This window comes from Leiobunum rupestre, chromosome 7 (assembly GCF_980474605.1).
Source record: "Leiobunum rupestre chromosome 7, qqLeiRupe1.1.hap1, whole genome shotgun sequence".
Classification (NCBI taxonomy): domain Eukaryota; kingdom Metazoa; phylum Arthropoda; class Arachnida; order Opiliones; family Sclerosomatidae; genus Leiobunum; species Leiobunum rupestre.
This window is the reverse complement of record NC_143390.1, coordinates 12215026-12233538: the sequence shown is the minus strand read 5'-3', so window position 1 is coordinate 12233538 and position 18513 is coordinate 12215026. Positions and strand designations below refer to the sequence as shown.

General features: G+C 38.1%; 1 protein-coding gene across 2 annotated transcripts in view; it reads left to right on the top strand.

Moving 5' to 3' along the window:
• The window catches only part of LOC149934461 (protein phosphatase 1 regulatory subunit 14B), a 90888-nt gene that overhangs the window by 23123 nt on the left and 49252 nt on the right, over positions 1-18513 (top strand). For both annotated transcript variants that reach the window (XM_090153042.1, XM_090153040.1), the window contains exon 2: positions 6770-7065. In XM_090153042.1, the coding sequence (XP_090009168.1) occupies positions 6778-7065 (288 nt within the window). In that variant the 5' untranslated portion in view covers positions 6770-6777. The remainder of the gene's footprint in view (positions 1-6769; positions 7066-18513) is intronic.

Sequence of the window (18513 nt, the reverse complement as noted above, 5' to 3'; positions counted from 1 at the left end):
AATTACTTTATTATTTTTCCTATATTTTCCTTTTTAGTGTCTTATATTTTCCTATAATTCACTAATTATTTAATTTGCTATATTTTCCTATAATTCACTAATTATTTAATTTGCTATATTTTCCTATAATTCACTAATTATTTAATTTGCTATATTTTCCTATAATTCACTAATTATTTAATTTGCTATATTTTCCTATAATTCACTAACTATTTAATTTGCTATATTTTCCTATAATTCACTAACTATTTAATTTACAATATTTTCCTATAATTCACTAATTATTTAATTTACAATATTTTCCTATAATTCACTAATTATTTAATTTGCTAAATTTTTCTATAATTCACTAATTATTTAATTTACTATATTTTCCTATAATTCACCTCTAAAATTCATATTTTCCTTTAAAATTTTCAAAGCCTTCCCATGGTCACCCTGAACATAGCCATAAATCGATAATTCTAATTTACAATTTTCTGTGAAATTAAGAAAATGGTAATTCACTGTGGATTACAGTCTTATTTGTGTTTTACTATTTCTCAACTTTTTATTCAATATCGTGCGAAAATGTGCCTAAATACATCAAAACCTTATTGCAGGGGCGCCCAAAAATTGATCTCTACCTTCAAAACGCTTATTGCGAAAATATACAAAAATTTTAGTATTAAATAATAACTTCCTACTGCCGATTAAATCAAATATTGTTTTCCCAGTCACCACTAATAAAAACTTTAAAAATAAACTAAATGGTAGTTAAAATACCACTACACTTGTTATTTTATTTAAAAATTGGTTCGTTATCGTTGATTTCCATATTAATATCTTTATTAAAAAAAACATTTGTCAAATTTATGTATTAATTTTTACGTGTATATATTTAGGCTTTCTATTTTTCAAATATGTTAAACGCGACATTTTAAATGTCGATCTTCAAGATCGCAAACTTGGTAATGGACACACCGGACTTATTGAGAACCAAATCCTATCGTTTTCCAAAATTACGATAATTTTAGAACTCCAGTAATATTGTAACATTTTATCCTTTGTCTTTCGATGTGTTTCTATTTTGCTTTGCTAATACTGGAGCTAAACGATGTTTTTAGGATTGCTTCATTTTAATTCGGAATTCTAAATTGTAAACTTGATTGAAATTTTAGTTTAGTTTTTGTAAAACTCTATTAACCATCATCCGAAATTGCTGTCCCTTTTTAGCCGCCGTGAATAACGCACTGCTAGTTATATTTATATCAACTAGGCTTCTTTGCGTCCGTCACTAGGCGAAATTCCAAACAAGACTTAGTTAATTTGGTAAATTTAATTAAAACTTTAATTAAAACAAGGATTAGCTGGTGGTTTAACGTGTTTAGGTCTGCTTTTGGGGAAGAAGATCCACCAACTAAACAGAAAAATGTTAGGCATCTACTTAGGCCTGCTTTTAATGAAATTTTTAATTGCGCTTGTTTCACAAGGTTTTGTTTTGAAAGCTCATTTAGTATTAGTAGTTCAGATAGAGATTTAAAGAATAAATTTAATCATTTTTAGATCGGGATTTAGATGCTTATTTAGATCTGCATTTAAATTATAATTTAGATCATAATTTAAATTATAATTTAGATCATAATTTAAATTATAATTTAGATCATAATTTAAATCTGGATTTAGATCACAAATTAAATCTGGATTGAGATCGTAATTTCAATCTGATTTAGATTATATTTTAGACCATAATTTCAATCTGATTTAGATTATATTTTAGACCATAATTTCAATCTGATTTAGATTACATTTTAGACCATAATTTCAATCTGATTTAGATTATAGTTTATATCACAATTTATATTATAATTTAGATTGGCGTTTAGATTATAATTTAGATCGGCGATTAGATAATAATTTAGATCTGCGTTTAGATCGGCGTTTAGATTATAATTTAGATTGGCGTTTAGATTATAATTTAGATCGGCGATTAGATAATAATTTAGATCTGCGTTTAGATCGGCGTTTAGATTATAATTTAGATCTGCGTTTAGATCTGAGTTTAGATTATAATTTAGATCATAGTTTAAATCTACATTTAGAACGAGATTTATATTATAATTTAGTTCGAGATTTGGTCCATTTGGATAACAATTTGTACATGGCAATTAAGATTGAATTTAGTTTACATATTAGCAAGGATTTGGTTATAAATTAGGCGGGGATTTAGATTACAATTTAGAAATGTATTTAAATCATAATTTAAATAGTGATTTAAATTGAAATTGAGATGAAGGAAGGATTCGATTACTAATATTTAACGAAAGATATTACCGGTAAAATAAAAAGGAGATAAATTCTATTCGCTATCCCTCAATTTCCAAGAATGAATCCAACAGAAAACCCCGACGAAGCCAATTAAGTATCGAAAACGGTAGGCCTAAAACAGTACTCTTTATATAAAAAACCTTTTCCCGTCGGTCTACCCTTTAAAACTTAAGTAACCAAAGAAATCGATATGAACAAAAAATGAAATTCTTGGCACGTTCCTGTTCGCCATCACAAATAAGAAAAAGAATCCTCTAAATCTCGGAGGGAATAAACAAAGACCGAAACCATTTTCATTTGGCGTAAAAACAACGGGATAACGACCAAATCTGGCGCTGCTCAAAATTTACGGTTCAGGATATAAAAAGATTTTTTTAGGAGAAATAATAACTGAGACCCAGTCGCTGCATTTCGTTATCACGGGACATTTTACTAGTCTGGTTCCTTCCGTTTCCGAGGAAGACACGATTCGCTTTAAATATAATCTGGAAGGTTTTAAGAGTCCCTCTCCAACTACGGGAAAAGAAGAGCTTTAACTTTTTCGTTCGTCTTTTGTGGGATTTAAAAAGTAGCGGGCGATGCGTGGCCCCTTCGACCGGTTGGTGCTTCCCCGTCACGCGCCGCTGTATTGTAAGTTTCTGTTCAGTATGCCCCTACTAACGAAGGGAGAAAACGAGGCAGTTGCTTTGCTCCCACTGTTCGTGCATCGAATTGGCGATCTGCCAACTATCCGCCCCCTTTTCACGATTTGAATATTCTTTCCCAATGAAAATTGTATTACAATAGTGCTTCAGTGTCTACGGTCTCCTTGTGTGTTTGTCAATCCTAGTTACAGTTTCCAAAGGGAAAATCTAACATTCATTCCGAGGGGCTAGACATTCCAAGAAATCCCGTACACTTACCAAGAAATCCGAAATCCAGCCTGGATTTCTTCATTATCCGGATAATTTTTACAAATCTTGAAATCCGGTGAGAAATCTCGGAAGTCGGTCAGAAATCTCGGAAGTCGGTCAGAAATCTCGGAAGTCGGTCAGAAATCTCGGAAGTCGGTCAGAAATCTCGGAAGTTGGTCAGAAATCTCGGAAGTTGGTCAGAAATCTCGGAAGTCGGTCAGAAATCTCGGAAGTCGGTCAGAAATCTCGGAAGTCGGTCAGAAATCTCGGTATTCGGTCAGAAATCTCGGTATTCGGTCAGAAATCTCGGTATTCGGTCAGAAATCTCGGTATTCGGTCAGAAATCTCGGTATTCGGTCAGAAATCTCGGTATTCGGTCAGAAATCTCGGTATTCGGTCAGAAATCTCGGTATTCGGTCAGAAATCTCGGTATTCGGTCAGAAATCTCGGTATTCGGTCAGAAATCTCGGTATTCGGTCAGAAATCTCGGTATTCGGTCAGAAATCTCGGTATTCGGTCAGAAATCTCGGTATTCGGTCAGAAATCTCGGTATTCGGTCAGAAATCTCGGTATTCGGTCAGAAATCTCGGTATTCGGTCAGAAATCTCGGTATTCGGCCAGAAATCTCGGTATTCGGCCAGAAATCTCGGTATTCGGCCAGAAATCTCGGAATCCAGTCAGAAATCTCGGTATTCGGCCAGAAATCCAACAAGAAATCGTGAAATCCCGGATTTCAAAAATCCCTTACACATATTTGGTGAATGTCAGACCCATCGATTCATTTACTCACCATTAACTCAATCGGACCCCAACGAAAAAGGTCGATCAAATTTGAATCCATAATTGAGCCGATACAAATTCGATTATGATCGAAATTTGAATTCAAAGTGTCATATTTGATTTTGTGCAATACAAAATCATTTTGATTTGACAAAGGTCATTTTATCAAAAACAGAATTAGATTTAAAGTGGACGTGTCTTGTTTCCAGTTGGATCCAAATTTGAACCCTGGATCGAGTCGTTTTCGTCAGTGGGGTGGCAGAGTGGTTAGCACTTTCGCCTCGCAGCAAGAGGAGCCGGGTTCGATCCCAGCTTGTGGCACTGGGTGAAAACTCGGAACAACTCCTTCCGCGTTGAGTTTGCAAGTTCTCTCCCCACTGGTTTAAGGGATTTTCCCCGAGTTCTTCGGTTTCCCCTTCCATAAAAACTTGTTGAGGTTAACGGAAATAGTTAGTGTAGGGAGCTGTTGGCTGGCGTGGCTTGAAGGGCTTGCCACCACCCTCCTACGCATTGTAACCCGGCCACCTGAATTAAAGGCTTCAAAAGTCGCTTGACGACTTAGGCCTAAGGTGGTGCCTTGGGTATTAGCCTAGCTGATTATTATTATTTATTACTTCCAATACACCGGCGCGTTGCTGGGAAGCACCCTGTGCAATAAGAGTCGAATGAGAATAGAGACTCTTCTGGGAAACCCTTCGGCTCAATCGATTCCATTCGAGAAAGATTAGAAGACGCTCGTGCCGGGACGTGGGCGAATCGAAGCGGGTAGTCCAAGAAGGAATGGCCAAGGGCCAAATCACCCAAAGCTACCACTCGTACCAGCACTTTAGGAGGCTTTTTGCAGGAAAAGAGAATTGATGCTGTAGGCCTAAAATTGTACTTTCCACTTATTTTTTTATTTATAGTCAAATGATAAATTGCCTCCTTCTAAATGATGGTTATTAGTGCTACTAGGGTTTTCAAAACATCGAAATGCTCGTAGCCAGGTTTCGGATTTTGTAGGTTGAGTATAGCCTGCCATTTATAATGCGTTCCGAGAAATCTAAAATTGACGGAACATCTTGCTATTATGACAGGAAATTCTATGTCGGCATCCATTTTCGTTATCAGCGGCGAAACACAGTTTGGAATATAATTATAGCAGACGAATCTCGCCTTTATCGACCGAGTTAGATATTACATATATGCATTATCATAAGTAACGTAATAGATGTAATTATGATACGTAGCTTAGGACGTATATTGTGACTGTTGGAACTACTAGCTACATAAGTCTGTTATTGAATTAAAAAATAAAATGGATTATTACGTTGATAATATTGACAGTAATATTGATAATATTATTACGTTGACAATATTATTGACAATATTATTGGTAATATTATTACGTTGATAATATTATTGACAATAATATTGATAATATTATTACGTTGACAATATTATTGGTAATATTATTACGTGGACAATATTATTGACAATAATATTGATAATATTATTACGTTGACAATATTATTTACAATAATATTGATAATATTATTACGTTGATAATAATATTGATAATATTAATACGTTGACAATATTAATACGTTGACAATATTAATACGTTGACAATATTAATACGTTGACAATATTAATACGTTGATTTGAATCATGTTCACTGAGGAAAATCATCTAACAATGAAAAGTTATCTTTCAAGAAAAGACCTTAGTAATCTAATTTAACTTAAATTAAATTAAACAGAACATTACGAAAAATTACTATTACTACTATTCCTATCAATCTATTCGCAAATTGAAAAGGGAAGTAATCCGGCCCTTAGCCAATAAAATTTAGAAAACCTTTTCAACATTTTGTCGCTTCAAAGCGAACACTCGCTACCCAAGGCACCACCATAGGCCTAAGTCATCGAGTGACTTTTAAAACCATTAATTCAGGTGGCCGGGTTACAATGCGTAGGAGGGTGGTGGCAAGCCCTGCATGCCACGCGAACGAGCCAACAGCTCCCTACACTAACTATTACTGTTAACATCAACAAGTTTTTATGGGAATGGGAAACCAAGGCACTCGAAGGGAAACTACTTAAACCAGTGGGGAGAAAATTTGCAAACTCAACGCGGAAGGAGTTGTTCCGAGTTTTCACCCAGTGCCACAAGCTGGGATCGAACCCCGCTCCTCTTGCTGCGAGGCGAAAGTGCTAACCACTCCGCCGAGGGCCGGATTAAGGTGGGGGCCAAGGGGGCACTGGCCCCCGGGCGCAAGGCTGTTGGGGGTGCATTGATTAGTTTGATTTAGATACTTGGTCATAAGTGTCCCTTGGTTTTAGGTGCGCAAATTGCCTTGGGCCCGAGGGCGAAAAATGACTTAATCCGATCCTGACTCCGCCACCCCACTAGTATTTATTTACAAATTTAGTAACTAGTGTCCGGTTGCGAAACTTATGATTACGCAAACGATGTACGAGAGACTACCGGAAACCGAAATCGTTAAGCGTCACACTTACGACGTTACGTGTACTTCTGTCGTGTCGATATTGATGAAGCGGCAGAGAGGTGAGCTGATAGATGCGTTTGCTGGCGTCGGATGATAGCGGGGAAACTGCGATCGCTCGTAGAAGGCTGTTTGCCCGTGATAGCGTGTATTTGTTCCGCTTAATTGGGATCTCGATGCGGGAAAGAGAAACGAAAGTGCAGCGGGAAAGCTGGCCTCGAGCCGTTCAATGACGCGTCTCTAATGAGACGGCGTAATGTTGGTTCGAGTATTCAAGGTTGTTGGACCTTTGTCGTTGCAGGTGTCGTCATGGAGTGTAGTATCTCGGCTTACCCGGCAGCCACCGCCCCCAAGCCGATGTCGTCGGGGCCTTCTCCCGCCACGGCGGGCCCCGGACGGACGGGCCTGCAGGGCCCCGGAGGCTCCCCCAAGTCGTCGTTGCACGTCAACTTCGACACGGACAAGGACGAGTTGCAGGAGCGCAAGAAGAAGTACCTGACGGCCAAATACGGCCAACACCAGATGAGCCTCATCAAGAAGCGACTCCGAGTCGAAATGTGGATGTACGAACAATTACAGTTCCTCTACAGGTGCACGGTAAGTCCCGTTCCTCGCTTACCTATTATCTATCGCTCAGTGGTGTAGCTAAAGTTTTGGTACCTAAATTGCCTCCCAAAATAGTTCCGCTCCACCCTAGGGCCATTAAAGGGCTAAGGCGTGCCATTACTGTTGTGCCTTACCAGGGTTGCCACTCAACAGGGAAAGGTCTGGGAATTTTAAAATGGGCTAAAAGTCAGGGAAAGGTCCGGAAATTTCAAGAATTTGTAAAAAGTCGGAGAATTAATTTTATCTTGGCACTTTTTGAAGGTAATTTTACTCTACATTTTTTTTCAACATTGCAATAAACTTTTTACTGAAATATAAGTCCATTTAAATCTATTAATTTCTGAGAAAAGTGAAATATAAAATAAAAATTTGGCCTCAGGGAAAAATCTCTTAAAATGGTCAGGGAAAACAGGGAATTTGAAACTGAAAACTGTGTAGCAACCCCGGTCGGGATCCGGCACTTGTAAATCGCGAGGCTGGCTGCGCACTGGGAGCTGTTGGTCCTACCCCCCCCCCTCCGACTTAGGTCCGGTAAGCTACACCACTCTCAAAACAAACTAAATGCCTCTCCTGATGGTTTAAGTACAACGTTACCCACGAAATCCGGATTTTAGAACGTTCTAACAATGTTCTCCTTTTAAAGTGTGACCAAAAGTTTATTTTATATTCTCGAATGAAAGAAGTATTAAAAAATGAAACTTCTTTCTACGCAGGCTCGAGTCAGTTGCCAATTGGCGCGAATATTTCTGACAATATGAGGGTTCAAGAAGTTGGCCCTAATGAATACAAATTTACATCAATAAGTTTTTTTTATTTAAAATTTCACTTTATTTCTTTTTTTTTAAATTGAACCATTTTAACTTAAAACCATTTACTCTGTAAATCTTAGTTTTATTTTATCTTGCACCTGGAAAAATCGGTAAAATATTCGTGTGAAAACGTAGCTTTATCTGGGAAATCGGCTTTCCAATGAACCCTGTTTAATTAAAATTTAAAATTTACACCGCCTAAAGATATATTCTTATTTACAAAACAAATTTTGCCGATGCAACAGATATAGAAAGTCAATACATTATTTATTTAATTTAATTTTTCACTCGAAGATCTATTTGGTCAGAGTTTCGCGTTTTTTGTTTGCTCGAAGACCTATCGGTACGAGCTATTAGTAAGTTTTTAAATTTATTCAAATTTGTTTAGGATTTAGCTTTATTATCCCTTTTAATAAAGGACTTATCTACTTATTCGCTAATTTTATCAACATTATTTATAGTGTATTCGTTATGTTCTCTTCGAAACGTACGTTGCAAAAGCATCGTGAAACTGCGACGGTTCGTAGAGATATATTAGGCCAAAACTATTCGCTCGCCTTGGGACGAAAAGAGTACACCTTTTACCCCAAACTACCAACTTCTTCCATACAATAACAGCCAAACTGTATTTTGAAGTTGCTCGCTATTTCCTAAAAAATTACTCCAAAACTAGCGAATAGTTTTCGCCTATTATGTGCTTATGGTGTGGCGTATACCACTTAACCTCTTATTTGGCGTTAGTGACACTTGAACCCCTTGAAAAAAGCTAAATGTTTAATTAAATTACCGCTTTTATCGTCATCTAAATTAGCCGTCTACCACAAAGTAGCCTCTTTAATAGAACTAGAATGCCGAATCCCTCGGGTTCAATCTAGAAGACTGCGGAATTCTCTGTACAACAATTAACACGTTGTTTCCAGCTTGTTTTTCCCAGAAAAAGGCCGCCAGTTTTCTCTATTTAGAATAATGAAGTCCCGAGACTCGGAGGCGCCGACTTCCTTCGTAAAATAAAGAGTGTATTATGCGCGTACAGAAGGGAACCCTTTTAGACAAATAACTCTTGGCCAGTTTTGGAATTGATGGCGCTCAACTCGTAAAAGTTGAATCTGCGGAATCGCTATATTAAGTTTCATTTTTTTCGTCGGCACTTTTACATTCTTACGTCATCGGACATTCGCTGTTTCAAAACCACCCATTGTAATCCAAGTACCGAACCTATTCCCTCGAAAACAATCTCTTCCGCGTACAGTTGGCAGTATGGCTCGAGAGAGCGAATTCTGTATTGGACATTTGATTTAAAGTTTAATGGCGTCAACCCGCTGGGGACTTTTGGTAAAAGTTGGAACAGAAAACGCATTACGCTTATTTCGAACTCTTTACAATTTTCCAAAGATGTTTTTGAGCTTTTTTTTATCCTCCTTTCGAGTTCGTACAACGCGGGAACATTATCCGATTTGTGGAATTGAAATTGAGATGATGAATACTTAATATTCAATTCTATCGTTTGTTAGAAATGTACAACTCCTTACAGTTAACTGAAGAAGATCGCTTTTTGTCGAATTTGTTCGAAAATGTCTAGACAATCGTCCTTTGTCCGATTTCGAAGAAACGGAAATAAACGTTTGCTATCGAATTTTCGATTTTGTTCTCGGAATCTAAATTAGGTGGCGCTGATTGATGAGTACTAACTTTTCCATTCCATAGACAGGGTTGCCGAGAGCGGGCCCGGGCCCCGGTAAAATATAAATTAAGGGCCCTAAGATAGCAGTTACTACTGGAGACAGATATACTTTTATAGGGATAAGTACACTTGGTTTGTTCAAATACGGGCCCCCCTAGGCTGCACGAGCCCCGGTAATTTGTAATCTGATCGGGCCTGCCCATAGAAAATATAGAATAGCCAATATAGTTTTTGGCAAAAATGTATTTCAAGGTTTTAAAGCTTGGGCTTTGCGCGTTGGATACTTCCGGATAAATAAATGAGGCTTAAGTCATAACATTACCGGAAGTTAATAAGCTACAAGTACCCCGAGGTGCTATTCTTCGTCTATACTTTCCATGTCCATTCCTTATACGCTTATGGTCGAAGATGACGTACTGTACTGTACTGTATTGTGGTGGGGTGACGGAGTGGTTAGCACTTTCGCCTCGCAGCAAGAGGAGCCGAGCGCGATCCCAGCTTGTGGCACTGGGTGAAAACTCGGAACCATTCCTTCCGCGTTGAGTTTGCAAGTTCTCTCCCCAACTGGCCTAAGGGGTTTTCCCTCGAGTTCTTCGGTAGAGGTTAACGGTAATAGTGAGTGTAGGGAGCCGTTGGCTCGCGTGGTATGAAGGACTGGTCATAACCCTCCTACCAATAGCATCTCGATCACCTTAATTAATGGCTTTAAAAGTTGCTAGATGACTGGGCCTAAAGTTCTGCTTTGGGTTTTATCCTAGCGGATTATTATTACTATTAATTCTATATTTTCCATTCCTTACACGCTTATAGACCAAGCTTTGATATAGAGGGATCCGCTACTTAATCTGAGAAAAGCACAGTTTTACACTTATAAATGGTTGATCAATGTATTAAAAAAAGTAGTATAAGTCCCTTTTTAGTCTATCTTCGTCCATGATACGCTATATTTCACTGGGTTCCGAGTCAATTTAAAATAGATTAGAGAGTTTAAGCAGCCAGCAGCTGGACGCGAACGTGTAAATGTAATATTTGTACCTTAAAAAAATTCCAATAAATTCAAATAAGCCACGATTGGGCTAAAAAGTAATAAAAAAGCCATTTTAAAATGACGAGGCTTAAAATCCAGCCGGAAAAGAAGCTAATGAAACTTGGGCCTATTCCAGCTCGCCGTAACGCCGTCTCTAACGATCTGGTTGTCCGGATGAATTTTCCGGAGGATGAGATTAACTTTAAAAAGTCGTTATTGAGATTAAAGATGATTCGCAGCTTCGAAAAATCCTTATTAATAAAAAAAAAGCCTTAAAATTTTGGAAATGGATGACGCTATAGATCGATTTACAATTTTTAAGGGGCAGAGACAACTTTAAAGGGGTAAAATTCATCCGAGGTAACGTGGTGATGGCGTTATTTGTTTGTAGATGGCGCTCTGATAGCAACATGACGTCATAAATTTGATTTTCAACGATTGGTTGAAAGTTTTCAGTTTTTAGTGGAGAACGGTTTTGTCGAGATTTAAAATACAAAATTATCTTCTATCTTCCCTGATTGGATAGTTTAAAATTGTATTATAGCGCCATCTATGGCGGAGAGTGTTAACTACTGTTAAAATTAATTGTTAATTTAAATTACAAAAATTATATATTTTTAATAAGAATTTAAAGTACTATGATTTAGTAATTAATAAATAACTTTTACCTCAAACATTATTAAATATAAAGGTACCTCGGGTGGATTTCGCCCCTTTTTGCATATTTCCCTGTAGGCAATATGTGAATGCGTTTATCCTTCAGGTTTTTTCCCGGGAGTGATTTTCTCTTTGACGTTCAGTTTCCGCCATTTTGGATTATCCTAAATTTGACTGACACCTTAGCGGCTACCAAGTATTTTCGTTGTTCGGTTGGCCGAAAGTGAGAGTGTCCGATACGGGGCGTCACGGTAAGTTGGAAGCGAAGCGAACGTCGTGTTTGCTTACTTCCGGGTATATTGGCTCGCTGGCGAAATTGAAGCGACTCGTAAATTCTGTTTGGCAGCGACCCTAAGCCGCTTACAGTGTCTTCGCATCCCCACCGCGCTCGCGAACAAGCTCTCGCGGCACTCATCGATCCTAAGACGCGAGCAGCTCTTACAGTCGCGTACATTTTAATTCGAATGATGAAGCTTATGAAATACGATGGTTTGGAAGTAGTTGGCTGTCGGAGAAATTCCTTACTCGCACCGAAAATCCCAAATTTAGAAAAAGAAATTATAATTTTTAAACATTCTTAGTTTCTTAAAATCTATAAATCGACAAATACCATGAGTTGAATCAAAATTCTATAATACAGGGTTGTCACATTATCTGTAAATGTCAAATTTGTCTTCACATTAGGGAAATGTCAGAGTATTAATTTCGGTTGCAAATAGGATAAAACTATTACAGAAGATAAATGATTTATTAATTGGTATTACATATTCAAGAAATTTTTATCCTTTTACACGGTTTTATTTATTTATTTTTTATATTATGCGAATTGCATAAGCTAGTTTCAATAATATCTGACACATGCGCAGTCAGACGAAGAAGCAGACGTGGATTATTATTGACGTCATACCTCAGCGTGACCTATGACAGGGTTCATACAGACTGTAAATATCAGGGAATTAGATTGGCGACAGAAAAGGCCGGAAATATCAGGGATATTCCCATTTGTTTTTGTAAAATTCAGGAAAATCGAGGAAATTTTTAAAAGTTCAGAAAGAGTAAAAATTGACATCAATAGGTTTTTATTATTAAAGAATTGACTTCATTACTTCTCTTATGTATAATAATATGGAAGCTAGGGCAACAAAATCAGCACCCCACACAAGGAGAACGCAACCCGTCAAAAGTCGTGGATTTTGTTGCGTACATTTTTCATTGGTTAGAGTTAGACGCTTTAGCGCCTGCTGCCGTCGGAAGGGGAAAATTCTGACTCGTCTTCCACCTTTCCGTAAAACGTTCAGCGTAAAGGTTCGTCCAATGAAATTTGTACACAACACTGCGTTAGCGTGTTTAAAGGCTAGCTGCGTTCTCTTTGTGTTTGTTGCTCCTAGTTGGAAACAATTTAGTTAAAATATCAATCATGACATGGGACAACATAAGATCGTAGTTTATCTTAAAACATTAGGTGCCCTTGCATCTGGAAAAATCAGGGAAATATCCATGGGAAAACCTCGAAATATCAGGGAAATCGGTTTCCCAATAGTTGTACGAACCCTGTATGACGTCAGCATAGAGTTTCCTTTGTTGTGACAAGGACCATTCTAATGGTTTGAGTCTATTTGATCGATTCCCAAATGATCGAACGGGTCCCATTTGATCAAATTTCCATTTGATCGAATTGCATTTGATTGAATGGCATTTGATCGAACGAAATTTGATCGAAAGCTACTGTAGGGTAAAACTACTAGTTTTTGGGAGTAAATCGAAAAGGCAACGGTGCATACGCGCCTACGGCGCGCGTACATCAACCTAACCTAACCTAATCTAACCTAACCTAACCCTATTTATATATCAAAAACAGCGGGCCGTTATCGTCGATGTCATAAAAAATTCCATCATATAGTGTATAAAGTAAAAATATCTTCATCTTTGTGGCTTAATACAGTTAAAGCAATTAATTATTCCATAATTATTCCTTCTGCACTTCATATTGACATTCGGTAAAATAAAAACATACCAACTGGTACTATAAATACTTTTGAATTCGATCAAATAGTATTCGATCATTTGAAGGTTCGATCTTAGGAAACAAATGACAAATTGGATTCGATCAAATGGAATTTCGATCAATTGCAACGTATAATGATCGACTGTCGATCACATATTTTTCGATCATTTTTAAAGTCGATAGATGGCGGTGCGGTTATTGAAGTTCGCTTATTGTATCGGAAAATAAGCGTTAGAAGATCCATTATGTTGACGGCGTTCTTGTTCGTTGTAAATCGCCTGACTACAGCGAAATGGGCGCGTATGAGAGGCTTCGGGATAACAATCGCGTTTTAGATAAATCAACCCGAGAGTGGGCGTGCTAGAACAAGCGGAAATGGAATGTCTTTTGTCGATGGGCTAACCACTTCCTTCAAATCTGTACGCCGATTACGAGCGTATGAAACTGAAGCCAGCCTTAAGCAACGCTAAAACTGTAGTTAGCTACGTAATCACCATCAAAGCTTAAATGGACGTGTGCACCAATAGCGGGTAGTAATAGGTTACCACAGTATCGGACACTAGTCAAAATTCACTATAATCTTGAATTCACTTCGAAAATCCCGAAATCTGGACCAAAATCCGCGTGAAATACCGGAATGGACAACAAAATTGTACTTCGAAATTTCAAAATCAGTGTTGGATTTCCGAAATGACTTGGAGATTTAAAATCCTTTTCGCAAACTTTGAGAATGACCAACCCCTCTGCCACCGAATAGTCCCAAACTAGGCGAGGGAACTCTCCGATAGACCACAGACAGTAGCGGCGCCAGCAACATTTTTTGTCTGGGGCCTCCAAAATTTAATATATGGGCCTCCAAAATATTTAATATCAGAAAATTCTGTAATTTGTTTGCGAAATCATTTATTTATTAATTTTTCAATATTCAACGCGAGTGTTTTGCTTAACGACGCTGCTGTTTTTATTCCTTCCAAAGGTACTTGTAACTTTTCTTTCACGGTAGTATATTTTTAAGTTCTAATTTCTTCGTCGCGTACCAATTTTACCAAAAAAATTGCACAACTTTCTTAAACAAAATTGAAAAATCCACGTGGAGTCGTGGACAGATTGGAGAAAATTGTAAGGGGAGGGGGTCCAAGTGGTCGGCCTACCTCCCCAAAAATCATGGTGCCGCTACTGACCACAGAAAGGAATGCTCCAGCGAGAAGACACACCTTGGAAGCTCCCCGACCATTTTTCGCGAATGGTTCAGTCGAAATCCTATTTTTGTCTCGATTGGTGGAAGTCGAGCGCCACCGGAAATCAAATCTGGGTTGGACGGCCCCCGAAGTTCGATTTGGCGCCTCGGTGGCAATCGTTTCACCACACCGTCATCGTGATTTTATCGTAGCGAGATATAGGTCAGCAATGTCCACAAAAAGGCCGGCCATCCGGGAATCCGCTCCTAACTGTTTACTCTGCGGGGAAAGGAAAATGATCGTCTTAAATAAAGATGACCATCGACCTTCGGCTTGTGCCGTTCCAAGTCCCTGACCACTCTGTCTTGGTCGCGCTATTTTTAAGGACTATTCGCACTAGCCAAGACGGCAAGATTATTCACCCAACTTTGTTGCTGAGGGCAGATTTCTACACTTGGTTGATAATTCGAGGCGCTAACCGCCAAAGGGAAATACTCGTAATTTAAGAAATCAAATACGTACACTTTTACATCAATATTTCAATTTACATTAAATAAAACTAATCAGCTATACACCACCCAAGCTATAATTCAGGTGGCCGGATTAAGCCAGTGCTCGAAAATGTGTAGGAGTGTAGACGTACCTTTGGAGGGTTGCTTCAGTACCTGGAAAACCTGCAATTCCTAGAAAAGTCGAGGAATTTGACTATGGGTCTAAAAGTCGGGTAATTTGGCTATGGGTCTAAAAGTCGGGGAATTTGGCTATGGGTCTAAAAGTCGGGGAATTTGGCTATGGGTCTAAAAGTCGGGGAATTTGACTATGGGTCTAAAAGTCGGGGAATTTGACTATGGGTCTAAAAGTCGGGGAATTTGACTATGGGTCTAAAAGTCGGGGAATTTGACTATGGGTCTAAAAGTCGGGGAATTTGACTATGGGTCTAAAAGTCGGGGAATTTGACTATGGGTCTAAAAGTCGGGGAATTTGACTATGGGTCTAAAAGTCGGGGAATTTGACTATGGGTCTAAAAGTCGGGGAATTTGACTATGGGTCTAAAAGTCGGGGAATTTTACTATGGGTCTAAAAGTCGGGGAATTTGACTATGGGTCTAAAAGTCGGGGAATTTTACTATGGGTCTAAAAGTCGGGGAATTTTAAAAATTACTTCAAAAATCGAGGAATCGCCAGGGAATTTAATTTCGGTTGCAAATAGGAAAACTTTACTAAAAACTACATTAAAAATACCAAAGATTTAAGATGGTCAAGGAAAACCTGGAAAAGTCAGGGAATTAGAATGTGAAAAAAATTGTTTCGTGTGTGTACAGCCTGCACCTTTTACAAGTTAACCCTTAACCAATTCTACCGCTGGTTCAATCCGTCTATTAATAAAGATGAAATATATTAATATTTTCATTTAGAAATTCTCAATCAATATAATGTGAGTGAAAATTATTAGATATAAATAATAGGAATTAAGTCTCGGTCGTGAAGATTTAGCAAACATTTTGGCTCGTGCGAATAGGGCTTTGCTATCGTGGGATGTTTATTTGTATTTCGGCTGCCTTTGTACTTCGAAGCGGTTTCATCAGTCCATTTCTCCGTCATATATGTACAGAGTGAAAATATCTGTTGGAAAGTTTTATCTTTTATTTCGCTCGCTAGATATCGTATATTTTCGGAAAGGTTTCTTCCAAATGGAAAACGAATGTTCGGCATATTTGGATTTTTTATACATCGTGCGCGAAGGAAGAAAACGTTTGGCTATTGGTTGTTATTTCCGCGTGGTCGTAAACAGAGACCGATCACGTCAGCCAAAGAGATATCTGAAATCGAATTAATAGATAAGCTCATGACCAAGTTCTAGAGGTCGGGGACGGTTAATCATTATCCATGTTTAAATTGATTTTTTTTTGGAAAAAAATGTAAACAAAGAAATTTACCGGTTACTATTTCGGAAAATGATTAAAAACATGTATTATTCGTAAAATTTGAGCTTTTTATCGAAAAAAAACGTCGTTTTTCCGATTAATTTTACAAATTTATCAAAAAATTAATCGTATAATACAGAAATATAAATTACTTGATCAAAACATTTTTCGAATAATTTTGAGAGCTTTATCTATTGAATAAAAGTTAACCATCCCCGACCTCTATAACCAACTGCATAATTTTCGAAAATTGGCGCAAATTTCCGGTGCAAAGGGTGGCTGAGTGGTTAGCACTTTCACCTCGCAGCAAGGAGCTGGTTTCGATCCCAGCTTGTGGCACTGGGTGAAAATACTAAACAATTCTTCCGGGTTGAATAGACCTTTCTATAAAGTAACATTAGCCTTCTTAACTATTAACGGTATTAGTTAGTGTAGGGAGCTGTTGGCTCGCGTGGCATGCAGGGCTTGCCACCACCTTCCTACGCATTGTAACCCGGCCACCTAAATTAATGGCTACAAAAGTTACTTGATGACTTAGTCTAATCTAATAATCTATTCGCTACCGAAAGGGATGTAAGTAGCCCTGCTGTGCCAATGTTTTCTCGTCTGCTAAGACGTCACTCATTGTACTCATTAGGTGGTTTCTTTTCGCTTGTTCCGGGATTTCGGAGTAGGGCAAGAAGAGTAAAACTATGACGTCATTTTACTCCGATTCTGTGGTGGCGAATATTTTGTGTCGGAGTAAAACCGTTTTTCCAAAATGGCAGCCTGTGGCCTTTTTAGCAGATAATTTCTAGCTAGCAGACGACAAAATCCAATTTACTCCTTCACACATCTTTTTCAGAAGGAGTAAAAAGAGTAGCCCTAATACTCCGGAACAAGCGAATAGTTTGTAGGGCGGAGTAATTCTCATCCCCTGAACAGGCGAATAAAACTTTTTAGGGTTAAAAGAGTACACTTTTAGTCCGAGAACAGGCGAAAAGAAACCAACTTATGTCAAGCCAATATAGATTTAAAAAATACAACAATTTGGCACAAAATCAGTCAGGGAAAATCAGTGGCAATGGTCAGGGAAAACCCGGAAAAGTCAGGGAATTTCAATATGAAAAAACTGCATGTGACAACCCTGATATACCAATTTAGTAAAAATGAGTAATTTTGTACCTCTTAGTATTAATTGAAGTTATCTTGCACCTAGAAAATTCCGGGAAATACCAGTGGGAAATCCTGTAAATATCGGTTTTCTGTCTTGGTTGAATTATCCTCGGGCACAAGAGGTGGGAAGGAAAGAATACAATGGCGTGTTAGGGAGCCAATGAGATATTGATTGGTTTTTTGAGGTGGAAGAGGCTTACTTAGAGCATGAGCGTGAGGTGGATTATCGGTAAGAAGAAGAAAAAAACAAAATAAAAATTAACCATCAAATAATCTCCGTCCGCTTGTAAATCTTTCGGGATAGTCGGAACCGCGACACACGAAATTAATTTTCTTTAATTCGAAAATTTACGCAATTCGGTGGCGATTTTATGAAGTGCGTTTTCGGTTTAAATTCCACTTTTATTGCAAGTTCGGGAATCCAAACAGAAATTACTTTAGTCCAAAATAAAATTAAAAACAATGTTATTTGACATTAAACGGCTAAAAGCAAAGGCAACGTTAGCTTTTAAAGCTAGTAAAAGGTAAGGTTGTGTTTTTAGGTAAGGGAAAATTCCTTTCCCTTCAAAAAAAGATAAAAAATGATAAGGTTTAATTTCGCCAGCCTGTAAATTGTTTGTATACGGGGCAAGTTAATATACGCGCATTTTTTCCATACTTTGAACAAAATGTTGCCTCCATAATAAAAACGGATTTTTTTTGTGTGTCGTAGACGTCGCAAACTTTACCAGCTTCCCGCCCGTTAACGGTATTTGTAGAGAATGGAAGTAGGTTTTCCGGGTGGAGAGAGAAAAGCACTTTCTTTTTATTGATTATCTTTAGCCGTCCTTCGCGACTCCCAAACCCGTTCCCAACAGCCCGCTGGAAGGCGGCCTCTCGACGATAGGGCGCTACGCTGGACGCCTGATTTAATCTGTCCAAGTAAAGTTCCCGGCGGTTGCCCAAAAAAATAATAAAATAATAATACGTAATTTGAAGGCGAAATATTACAGCACGGACCCCG